General features: G+C 42.8%; 1 protein-coding gene across 2 annotated transcripts in view; it reads right to left on the bottom strand.

Annotated features, from left to right (window-relative positions):
• Window positions 1-1,653: 1,653 nt before the first annotated feature.
• triqk (triple QxxK/R motif containing) overlaps window positions 1,654-13,172 on the bottom strand; it is an 86,058-nt gene continuing 74,539 nt past the window's right edge. For both annotated transcript variants that reach the window (XM_078215995.1, XM_078215994.1), the window contains exon 5: window positions 1,654-3,830. In XM_078215995.1, the coding sequence (XP_078072121.1) occupies window positions 3,717-3,830 (114 nt within the window). In that variant the 3' untranslated portion in view covers window positions 1,654-3,716. The remainder of the gene's footprint in view (window positions 3,831-13,172) is intronic.

The raw sequence follows: 13,172 nt of genomic DNA, 5'->3' as shown, positions 1-13,172 counted from the left end.
GGGTGGCCAGCCATCTGGTGCTGCTGACCCTCTCATTGGACCTCCTGTGTTGCTGTCCCACCCACACTGATAGGATGGATAAGGCAGGGGCAGCTTGCAAATTGTCCTGTTTATATGGAGTGTTCCAAATGTCTAATAATTGTGTGAAGATATCAGGGGCGATTCTCCCAGTCCGCTGTGCTACTTGAGCAGAGGGACATCAGCGGAGGCTGGGACAATTGGGGGCAGGATAGGAAGATCTGGACTGCCCGGTGGGTGGGAGAGGGGGGGGGAGAGAAAGTGGATTGGAGCTGGCCGGGTAGGGGGGGGGTCAGGGAGATCGAGGCTGGCTGGGTGAGTGGGTCAGGGAGATGGCAGCTGGTCGGGGGGGGGGGGAAGGACACAGGGGCTGGCCCAGGTCCGGGAGGTCAGTGATCTGGGGATGGGGGGTTCCCAAGGCCAGCGATGGGGGGGGTGGTTGCTGGCCAGAGGGGCCACTGTTTTGTATGCGCCGATCTTCACACCGACAGATAAGCACATGCGCAGTGGCCCGCTCAGCACTATGGCCGGTCTCTCGGGTGGGAAAAGGCCCCATCCCCAAATTTCCAGAGTGAATTACGCAGAGGCACTCTGATGCACAGAGTGTCGGAGATTCATTCTGGAAATCATGCTAAAAGAACCAACGGGATTTACCCCCATTTTCCTGCATTTGGGAAGTTAGAATTCTTTTGGAAGAATCTCGGCTATCCTTCCTGGCACTTAATGATTAATCACCTAATTGTCTACACTGAAGGGAATACAAGCCTAATCAATGCACCTGTCATCGTAATGTAATATTTTAGCACCGATATTTTCTGATGAATCCATGCTGCACCCCTCCAAGGTCAATATATCTTTCCTGATATATGATACTCTGTGCTCAAGGTGAAGCCTAACCAGAATTTTATACAACTGTGGTGTAACTTTCACCACTTTGCATTGCAGCCCAGCCTTTTAGATTATTTTTCTACCTGCCCCTAGCTTTTAAATGAGTTAAATATATGGATTCTTCTTCCTCGTGTGGAGGAGTCTCTTGTTCCTCCTCAGTTTCTAAATTGTCAAGATCTGGAAAATCACCTGATCTATGCTTTTTAGCTCCAGTGATGGTCCTACACTAAATTTTGCCTTCTCATTTAATCTACCAATGTCCCTTTTCAACTTTATACTCCACTATTTATTATGCCACGAACTTAAGTTCATTAATAAGCTTAGATATACAGATACCTATTCCTTCATCTATATCACTGATAAATATACTGAAAAGCGGACGACCCACTACAGATCCCTAGTGAATACCATAGGTCATATCCTGCTAAATTAGAGTACATACCTATTATTCCCACCCTATTTCCTAACCAATTGCCTACCCATTGTCAATCTGTTGGCTCGAATTCCTTGCATTCTCATTTTTGCTAAGTCTCTTGTGCAACATGAATAACCAACCAGCTATACTTACCCAGAACACAAAACATTATAGAGTTAAAAATAATTAGGCAAAAGTAAAATGAGAAATTAGTAACATATAGGCAATGTTCAATTTGCTCTTTGGAGGTTGCCATCTGATGCATTATGACTGTTTTGTACGTGAGGGATAATTGTGTAATGCACCATATTAATTACACGACAAACAAGTGTGCTAGGCAAAACATATTTGTGAGACTTTTTAATTTCCTTAATAGACCATAGACATATACATTACCAACAAATACAAGAATCCTTTGAACATACAGTAAATATGTGACAAAAATGCTGCAAAGCACAGGAAGAATTACATTCTTTAACAATAGTATCAGATTCGCTTCATCAGTTGTCAAGTTACTAAGTTTGGCGAAGAATCTTAAAAATACAATTGTTTAAAGACATTTTGGCCATAAAGTTAAAAATGTAGAAAAGATTATTTTGAATGTAAACAGTAAAATGTTTCACGCAAGTTACAAGTTGCAATCAATTAATTTGTTGTACTGTTGTTCTTTCAATATGCATTTCTGTATCCATGTACAATTATAACTGATCTTACTGCTGATGTTCTCATTAGTCTGTGACATGTGTGATAACTTTGCCAGTCACTTTACTATTAAACCTTCCCGTCTATTCATTTAAAAAAATTCCCAGAATGATCACTTGTTTCCCCATTTTAAACGAAAATTATTTGCTGAGTTCATGGCACCATATTAATTGGTTTCATTGTTAGTTGTAGTTGTTCTCACTCGCCCATCCCCACATCAAACACACTGAAGCTGCCATTGTACATGGATTGATTGTAATACCTGGTGGATTGGATAGATGCCATTTTTGTCAAAATGTCATACTGACAAATTGGCTCAATAGCATTTTGGATTTAATCCAATTTCAATATACTTTGCTTCTAATTTTATCAGTCTTCTCCTGCAAGCACTGACTCTTTTCTGATGTAAGGGACTAAAGGCTTTAGTTTCTTGACAATACTTTGTTCAAGTGCTTACCATTCATGAGTTGGATTTTAAAACCCTCTTGGCGGCAGATGTTTAGAGGTACCCCTGAAATACTGTGGGTGCCATGCCCACTGCCTACATGCCCCCCCCTGCCACAATTTTATCACTGATGGGGGGGGGGGGGGGGAGATGGGTGGCTCAACCTGCCCGTAGGCCCATTGAGGCCCCTAAGTGGCCATTGAATGCCCACTTAAGGACCTCATTTTGCTGCCACTGGCACTTAACCAGTGGCAGGACATCCCATGTCAAACGTCTAGCCTGGCAACTTTTCCTGTGCAGATTGGTAGCAAGCAAGGAAAGAAGGTGCTTTCTTACCCCGTCCCCTGTGCCCATCAGAGGGCCCCACACAGGTCTTCCTCTTCCCAGCTCCCACCCCCATCATGGCCAGTTTAACCTGGCCCCCAACCTCCTCAGCCTGCCAGTTGATCCCAGTGAGAATCATCACCCCTGCCCCAGCCATTTAACACTCATCCTGGCTTCAGCACCTCAGTGTCACCGACTGGGATGCAGTCCCAACAGTGATACTGATAGGAGGAGCGAGTTACCCTTCATTTGATTGGATGGCAGCTCTCAGAGGCGGGGTGTACTGTCCAGATGGGGGCAAAAGGTTTGCCTCATGGCAATCAGCACACCTTCTGGTGTTAAATATCGGTGACACAAGCCATCAGAGTCCATGACCAACTTTATTATTGAATAGGGATTGGGATGGTGAGGGCCAATCTAACGTCCCGTTAATTCCAGCCCATGTGAGAGCTGGGACAGTAACCATTGACAAGCTACCTGAGCATGTTGCATGTCATAACCCAGACCATCCACATCCTTGGGAAGAGGTGACACTGCCATTCCTTCCTAAATGAGAAATGGTGAGACCAATTATGAAAAAGCATCCCAGTTGTAAAACGTAAGTTTGAATCGTGACAGATTGAATCTGGGGAATTTCTGGAGCATATGATTCAACTACTCCACTGCCATTAATGAGTAGAATTTTCAAAAACTAATGAGTGCCAATTAAATACACCTTACTGTAAAATACAGACTTGTGAGCACACAGTATGGGCTCGTAAACCTACTGATATAAAATTGATGCAAAAATCTTCATGTTTAGAAAGTAAATCTCAGTAATTACAAGCTAAAAAGTGACGTCAAGTCTCCTTATGGTGCAAAATACATTTGCAAATCCCAGTATTTATCACTGCTCCAAAAGAGGGGAATGTCTCTTTACATTTCCTAATTTTCATCCAAGTCTAGATCAAGGTCGACTTCTGTGGTGAGTTTCAGATAAAAGAAACCATAAACAGCCACAAGTAAAATCACAATAGCTGCAATGATGAGTGTCACATCCTACAAAAGAAAGATAAGTGTTAATGTTGAAGAAACATAAGGAAAAGTATAATAGTTGCAGTTCTCTGTGATTTCCTGAATTAAAGTTGTTAAAAACGAGTAAATATTTTTGAGAAACAAACAGAAATGTATTTTGCTTTCAGATAATAAGAATTAAACTAAACAGATTCTCTGAATGCATCTGTGCCAAACCACTTCCTCAAAGATACATCCATTGAGAAAAACGTATATACATCCAGACCGTCATTCTGAAGACAACTGTTTGAATTATTTTTGAAGATTAGTAAATGTGAAATCTCATTTGTGAAACCCACATTTCTGTGTGACAGTGAATGAATTTTTGTGCATGCTAGGAACAGGGAGCTTTAATTATTGGCCTAATAAGATGGGAATTTATGGGCACATTTCCATTAGTATTCTGATATTTTTCCCGACGCAATTTATTTTACTTATTCAATACCTGTGTACTAAGATTTTAGGCTACGTGCACTATGTTTAAACCCTACACAAACAGTAATAATCTTATTCTGAAACAAATTAGTTTTCATCAACAAGGAAAAGTAATAGATGTCACTTCTAAGGATAGTATCTGGATTATACTATATGGAATAATAGCTGTTTATTCACTGCTGACAATAAAATGGTAGCAGCGGTGCACGGTTCTCACCATTTTAGTATCAAACATGTCCCTAATAGAATTGGTGAATTTGAATAGCTTGGTAATTAAGGCAATTATTAGGTGCTAAATAAAAAGTATATGAATAAATCAGAAAAGTATCATGCTGATTTTTTTGGGTGGATGGGAACTTTAAAAACATGACAATATGAACATAAGTAAATTAATTAATAACAAATCCTGCCGCCAACACTTTTATTCTAACTACTCATCTGCTGTACATTGTTTCAACTATAGGGCTTCATTATCTTTCAGATAAACTCTAGTGCAATTGACGTACTTTGAGCAATTTGATGTTTAACTAATGCTGGACTAATAATAACAGAAATAATATTAATAGTTTCACTTTTTAAAATATGCTGCAAATTATTTATCAGCATCAGATAAAACAACATGTAAATGTACATACGTCAGGAAAATTCCATAGGAGTAAACAGTATATTAGAGTAATGGTTACCAAGACCGCAAGGAACTACAAAGGGTCATGGATGTAGCCCAATCCATCACTCAAACCAGCCTCCCAGCCGTTGACTCTGCCTACACTTCCCGCTGCATCGGCAAAGCAGCCAGCATAATTAAGGACTCCACGCACCCTGGACATTCTCTCTTCCACCTTCTTCCGTCGGAAAAAAGATACAAAAGTCTGAGGTCACGTACCAACTGACTCAGTTTTTTCCCTGCTGCTGTCAAGACTTTTGAATGGACTTACCTTGCATTAAGTTGATCTTTCTCTACACCCTAGCTATGACTGTAACACTACATTCTGCACTCTCTCATTTCCTTCTCTATGAACGGTATGTTTTTTCTGTATAATGCAAGAAATAATACTTTTCACTGTATGTTAATACATGTGACATTAATAAATCAAATCAAATCAATGCAAAGGCCTGGACTAACTAATACAGAGAATGCAAAATCAACTCCCACCATGCAGTTGGGAACACAAATTCAGTTTCTGAAAACAGTAAATATCAATAATCAAGCTGTCCAATTATCAATAACAAAGCAATTAATTCATTGATGTTCTTTACAGAACTAAATTTGCCATCTTTACCAGGCCTGGCCTAAACCAATGTAATTGACTCTTAACTGCCCTCTATACTGACATAGCAAACACTCATTTGCCTCAAACCATTATAAAGAACATTATTTACGTGGCGAGGCCACCATCACTTGTTCAGAGCAATCAGGGATGGATAATAAAGGTTGAGTCATGTCAGCAACACCCATATTCAAACAGTACCTTTTTATGAAATTGTGCTGGAAACTGAACTTAAATATTGGGTCATTAAGGATGTGATATTTTTGTGCACAGGACTTAGTGGGTCCTGTCCAAGTGTGCGCAAATATTTTTGCTCCTGATTAATCTTACATCAACAGCACCATTGTGTTGGTCAGCGTGTTTTATTCTGAGCTGGTGAGAGGTGGAAAAGAGGCTGCAAAGTGAAGTACAGCGAGAGAAGGGGAGCCATTGATGCACAAGTTTCACATGATGCAATATACAAACAGACTTGTAAATGAGCTCACAGTCCACCCATCTATCTGTGGTGACAGGCTGTTTAAACATGCAAATGGGGGTCCTACACCAACTACAGAACTCAGCAGCAATTCTTTTTTAGGTTCATATGTTAAAAGTACTCTATTCATTTCCAACAAATATTGAGTGTTCTTACCAGCGGTCCTTATAGAAACCACTGCTGGCCACTTAAAGGTGGGCAAGGGAATTTAAGTTTTTTATTTTTGAGTGTTCCTCCCGAACCTACAACCTGGCTTGCTTGAGAACAACTTTCCAGGCTTTGTCTGTTCCCTCCAGCATGACCTGATCTGCCAGCTGGCCTAGCCTGAGAGGAAATCAATCTCCTGCTCTCCCAGAACCTGCAAGCAGTAGTAGAGCATCCATTTGGAAGCTCCAAAAATCAGATGGAGCCTGAACTGAAGATGCTGTGGATTCCCCAACACCAACCTAGTGCAGGTTGTGTGGCTGCTCCACAGAGTTTGTTACATCGTAAAATAAGTTTCCTTATAAACACAAGAAACATTAAAACATATGTATAGTATACAAACATATTAGAATGCTTCATGCAATTCAATTTTCTTTGGAATACAATGACTGTTGTTATGTCAGTAAACACAGCCTGCATACTGCACCAATCATAACCCCAAAACAAGGATTCTTTTTGGGAAGACGTTGGCAGGATGAATTACCAGCTCTGTATCAAATAATGTCAGGGGATCTTTAAATTTACCTGAACAGGCAAATATGATGCTAATCAGTGGAAACAGGGTCATTGAAACTTTTTGAGGCTGAGTTGGATAGATTCTTAATTAACAAGTGAGTCAAATGGTATAGGGGCTAGACAGAAAAGTAGAGTTGAAGTCACAATCAGATCAGCTATGATCTTATCAAATGGCAGAGCAGTCTGGAGGCTAAATGGCCTACTGTGCTCCTAAAATATACATTAATCTTTCACCGGAAGCACCACTGTCAATATAGTACGTCTTCAGTGCTTCCCTGAGTATCTGACCAGAGCACTCTAACTCATAATCTTCTTTTGACACAGAAATAAACATGTTACTGACTGAACTAAACAGATTAATTATTGAGCAAAGACGCATGGCTCATGTAATACTTGCAACAGAAAGTGCTACTGCAGAGTTGATGTAAAGCAGACTGTATGATAATGTGCATGCATTCAGTGCCTCTGAAACCGGGAACATTGCCATGTCTATCTCTTAGTGAGAAGAAAGCAGTTTGGGGATGCTCAGTCCTCTGCTCTTCCGCAGGTGATCTTATCAATTTCCTCCTCTGAAAGCCAGTCTCCTCTTCTCCTAGGATGTTAGTTCTGGCAATCATTCCAATTCTACCTCTCCTCTGTTGAAGTCCTATTTATTCTCTTTCTCAGGCATCTGCAACTTCAATGTGGAGGGATAATGTGAAAATATTAATTTATGATTTTTAGCAGTTCATCTATGAAAATCTATCTTCATACAAACTATATTAGATATAAAATTATTTTCTATTCAAACTAATTGATTAGATAAAAAGGGGACAATAAATATGAAAATTATTAAAATATATATTTAGCTGGTCATTTATAGCAAGTTAATCTACGAGTTTTATGTGCACAGTGAATGAAATTATTTTATTTGGTATCCATGTATAATCTTACCAGAATCAACGTGGATGATTCATCTGCAGCTCTATCCCTTTTTCTCTTTGCTTTGTGCAAATTTGAACCTGACTACATTTCTAAAGTCCATGGTCATTTTCTTTAATGGCCTGCATCTTCGGCGATACTGGAAACTCCATTAGTTTCTTTTCCATCAACAGTCCTGGAATTTCAACACACTGATGATGATTGGCAACCCAACAAAGTTCCCCTTTGTTTCAGCAAGCTCCCTTGCCAAAGGTTTGAATTTTCATCCCTGAAGAGGTTTCCTAGAATGCTGAAGCGTCTAACACTGAGAAAAATACATTCAACGTTAATAAATGCAGAAAGCTTCAGTAACTTACTGCAGTTCTGGGTGTAACCCACTGCTGACCACTATATGGGGCTACTATTTAAATATTCAATCAACAGGATCCCGAATTCCTAGCGGTTGATGTTGATTTGGCTAATTCCCTGTTTACCCATAAATGTCAGTACTGTAATCGGAATATCAAAAATAAATTTAATAACATATATAATTAACAGACATAAAACAGTGAGCTCTGATCTATAACCGTTGGGGCCCATCCATTGGTGCACACATGGGGAAACTTATCCTCAGTAACACATTTGTAGATACTGTTCCAGTTGCATTGTATAGTCCCCACCAGTTACTCACGACACACACACACAGTCCAGAAGAGACACACGTGTGGAAGATGATGCCGTAGGAGGCAGAGGTGCCGCGAGCTATCCGTGCAGCAACGTAGGTTGAGTGCGCTGAAGGCTGTCCTCCTCGGCAGTAATGAAAAGAACAGGCAGCGGAACGCCTGGCTGCCTCTCACTCCAAACCGAATTCTCACTGCCTGGGAAAAGCTCTCTCTCTGCACACTGTGCCCTCTTCAGCTCTCTCTCCCTCTTCAGCTCTCTAGCTGCTTCACTTCCTGGCGCCTTTTTATCCTCCCGCCCCCAGAGCAATCCCATTGGCTCAGCCCACATCACTCAACCAACAGCATCCTGTTCACAGCACCTGCCCGGCAAACAGGACACTGAAACCCACAAGGGACAAAGAACACTGGTAAATCTCTTCCCCCACAAATTTCCCTCAGTCCCTTACATTCTCCCCCCACCAAAAATACAGCATGCCCCCATGCTGAAGTACATGACATAGGACCCAGTTAACCAATTACACCATGTACCTTATAGTGTGATGACTGGTATAATAGTGGGTGAAAAGAGTGGTACCTTATTTATACATGACGAGCACTGAGCAAAGGAGTTACACCACCATGTATGACAACTATTGCAGTGTTCAGGAAAATGCATAGTGGGTGGCGTAGCTGAGTGAACACTTGTATGTCCTACTACTACAGACTTTGCACACGGCTCTCCCAGCTTTGTATAATGGAAACGGTCTGCTGGCTTTCTCTCTTACCTCCTGCATCAGCTGGAAGAAGGAAGGGGGTTTGTCCAGGGTGTGGCTCATCCTTACACGCAGAGCAACCATGTCTCGAGTGAGTGCACCCTTGACTAGCTGTTCCATCCGAGCTCGATTCATGTCTGCAACCGTAATTCCTCCCTTAAGAAGAGCACGATGGAGAAGTTTGGCAAGGCGATACAGAAAAGCAGAGAGTTTTTCCCCTTCATCCTGGTATGTGTGTCTGAACTTGGCCAAGATGTCGGCTCCACTCTCTGTGGTGCCATAAGCTGTGTCCAGAGCGGATAAATAATCGGTGGCTGTAGCAGTGGGAGTGCTAACTTTCAAAAATCGAACGATGTCAGCAGCAGGCCCTTTTAAACTCTCCACTATACGCTGTCTCTTGGCGGCGTCAGTGCATTGCCACTCACTGCTCATCTGGATAGCCTGCTCCATCCAGGCATCATATTCTTCCTCACCTGGGGGTACAGGTTTCAGTCCTGAAAACAGTCTCAGCTTTCTATAGCTAGGCCCATCGGTTGACACTTGGTTGCACTTGTCCACCAGTTTGCCAATAGCAGTCACTAACTCCATGTTCACATCCACTTTGGGAGCTTGGTTTTCTGATACTATGGCCTGAAAATCCTCCATCGACTTGCCTTCCTGTTGTAGTAGTAACAACAGCTTTGTATGGAAAGGGTCCTCTTCAGGAACAGCATCCTGTGTGACAAGGCTTTCGAGCGTATGCACAGCCCATGGCCCAGCTTCTCCTTCAATACCTACATCTGGAGGTACAGTGTCAGGGGTTAAATCAATGCTAATCTCCACTCGTGTGAACAACTGTGTGCCAGTAGAATCCCCACGGCGACCACAAATCTTGGTGCGACCAAAGACTTTCACTGTGTTTAAGACCCTAGCAATGGTCTCCTCACTAGTATCTATTGGCACATTGCTCAGTAATATGCCACGAGAAAGACTGATATTCTTTTGGTGGCTCCAGTCAGCAGCCTGAGAAAAATCCATTATCTTAAGTGAGCTACTAACACTGTAAAAAAACTTTTCCTGTTGTAATTACTGGGTTAACTGTTACTGACGGGGGAAAATTTTTTTATTTGAGCTGTCTGGTAAACAGGAATGATCCCAGCGGTGCCTCCAAAAATGTAACCCCCTGCTGACCACTATATGGGGCTACTATTTAAATATTCAATCAACAGGATCCCGAATTCCTAGCGGTTGATGTTGATTTGGCTAATTCCCTGTTTACCCATAAATGTCAGTACTGTAATCGGAATATCAAAAATAAATTTAATAACATATATAATTAACAGACATAAAACAGTGAGCTCTGATCTATAACCGTTGGGGCCCATCCGTTGGTGCACACATGGGGAAACTCATCCTCAGTAACACATTTGTAGATACTGTTCCAGTTGGATTGTATAGTCCCCACCAGTTACTCACGACACACACACACAGTCCAGAAGAGACACGCGTGTGGAAGATGATGCCGCAGGAGGCAGAGGTGCCGCGAGCTATCCGTGCAGCAACGTAGGTCGAGTGCGCTGAAGGCTGTCCTCCTCGGCAGTAATGAAAAGAACAGGCAGGGGAACGCCTGGCTGCCTCTCACTCCAAACCGAATTCTCACTGCCTGGGAAAAACTCTCTCTCTGCACACTGTGCCCTCTTCAGCTCTCTCTCCCTCTTCAGCTCTCTAGCTGCTTCATTTCCTGGTGCCTTTTTTCCTCCCGCCCCCAGAGCAATCCCATTGGCCCAGCCCACATCACTCAACCAACAGCATCCTGTTCACAGCACCTGCCCGGCAAACAGGACACTGAAACCCACAAGCGACAAAGAACACTGGTAAATGTCTTCCCCACAAATTTTCCTCAGTCCCTTACATGGGGATGGGGTTTAGGGTGGGGAGAAATGTCAACAAGGGAGTCTAATAATTTTCTGCAGGCATGGCCCAAGCAAAATATTCTATCCTATTGACACATAAGTAAAAATAGCTTTTCTGAAACCATAAGCTGTGGTGCCCAGCTCCTAGCCAAAAAAACAAAGGGCTATAAATTCACAGAGGACCATTTTCAGGCAATCTGCCCCCGCTTGTTCCTGTTGAGGCAGGCAGCATGCAAACTTTATACTATCTCCTTATTTCCACGATTTCTGCTTATAATCAAGTGCAATCCATGCAGTCCAGCTTTTAAAGGCACTCTGTCCCTCTGTGAATCAGAGGTTGCAGCTGACTGTCACTGCTGCAACTGGAGAGATTGGAAATGAAACAACAGAGAGAGCCCACCACAGTTCACAAATGAGCCACTGGATGTCTTAATCATGGAAGTGAATAAGAGGTGAGATGCCATGATTCTGGAGAGAACCAGGAGGCCCTCAAGGATCGCTCTTCGAAGGGATGGGAACCGGTGGCCAAGGAGGTCAACTCTCAGAGTCTGGCCCTGAGGACCTGGCAGTAGTGCCAAAAGAAGTACCTCACTCGGGTGGTCAAGGTTAACGAGTGCACCTTCACATGCAAATTTCATGCACCACCAGCATTTCACACTGTTCAATGCACCAGAATCCATCAGGACTCAGGATTCAGTCCTAATATTCAGATTCTGTCCAGGCTCGGGCTGACAAGTGGCAAGTAGCATTTGGGCTACACAAGTATCAAACAATGGCCAACTCCAACAAGAGAGAATCTAACCACCATCCCATGATACTCAATGACATGACCATTGTCAAATCCCCCACTATCTACATCCTGGGGGTTAACATTAACCAGAAATTGAACTGGACCAGCCATATAAATACTGCAGCTACAAGAAAAGGTTAGAGGCAATGAATCCTGTGGTGGGCAACTCACTTCCCGACTCCCCAAAGCCTGTCCACCATCTACAAGGCACAAGTCATGATGGAATCCTCTCCACTTGCCTGGATGAGTGCAGCTCCAACACTCAAGAGGTTTGACATCATCCAGGACAAAACAGCTGGCTTGATTGGCACACCATCCACAAACATTCACTCCCTCACCACCAATACAAGTGGCAGCAATGTACCATCTACAAGATGCTCTCCAGAAACTCAGCAAGGCTCCTTAGACAGCAACTTGCAAACCCATGATTGCTACCATCTAGAGGACAAGGGCATTAGGTACATGGAAACACCACCACCATCCTGACTTTGAAATATATTGCCATTTCTTTGCTACCACTGACTCAAAATCCTGCAATTCCCTGTAACAACATCAACAAGAATATTCAGAATGACACTATGTTATTGTTGTACATCCCTTCTCAACTCTCACTTCAGCAGATGGTGACACCACGGACTCCACCCCATTTCCTCAATCCAAACCTCCCCATCTGATGTTTTTGTTTCAAATACAGTCAAAATCCCATCATTCACAAACCCCCCCATCGCAAATTTGTTTACGCACATAAAATCACGGTTTGCGGCCCCAACGCTTTGCTCATCCACAAGGTAGACGGTTACAAACACTCATCTTTCCCATACTGCACCCGGGCCATTGCCACGCATGCACAAGTTCACCATTCGCGATGTCACCCGTTGTGATATTTTGTGGGAATGGAACCTCCACGAACAATAAGAGTTCACGGTACTCAAACCTGCTGCATACCCAGCCATAGCAGATCCAGTAGAAGAGGAAGAGAGAGGACTGCATGGACCTCTATGAAGAAGCACCGTACTTTAGCTGACACTCAAAGCTACCATCTCAATTACTGTTACTGCGGGCACTTTAGAGGCCAGTATGGAGTCAGGATTTGCATGCGGTGAGTCACGAGACACAAGTGGGCTGAAGTTAGGCAAGACGATAAGGTTATCTCATCTACCAGCTCTCTAAATGGCAAGTTGCAGATGAGCTCTGCTACAGGAGACACAGATGAGGACTCGATGAGGTGACACAGAGAAGAATGTCGATTAACATGGACACTGAGATGCTTGAAATATTGGTACTGTTATTGCTGAAGGGCAAGGCGGAATCTTCGTCAACCCCCCGGATGCATCCTTGGACAAGCTACTGGGAGATGTTGCTTATGTTACTCACTCGTGCCTGGAAAGATCTGGGTGTATAAAAGTTCAATC

The sequence above is a fragment of the Mustelus asterias genome, chromosome 7 (genome assembly GCF_964213995.1).
Source record: "Mustelus asterias chromosome 7, sMusAst1.hap1.1, whole genome shotgun sequence".
In the NCBI taxonomy this organism is placed as follows: Eukaryota; Metazoa; Chordata; class Chondrichthyes; order Carcharhiniformes; family Triakidae; genus Mustelus; species Mustelus asterias.
The sequence above is the reverse complement of the archived record's forward strand: the minus strand, read 5'-3'. Positions and strand labels throughout refer to the sequence as shown.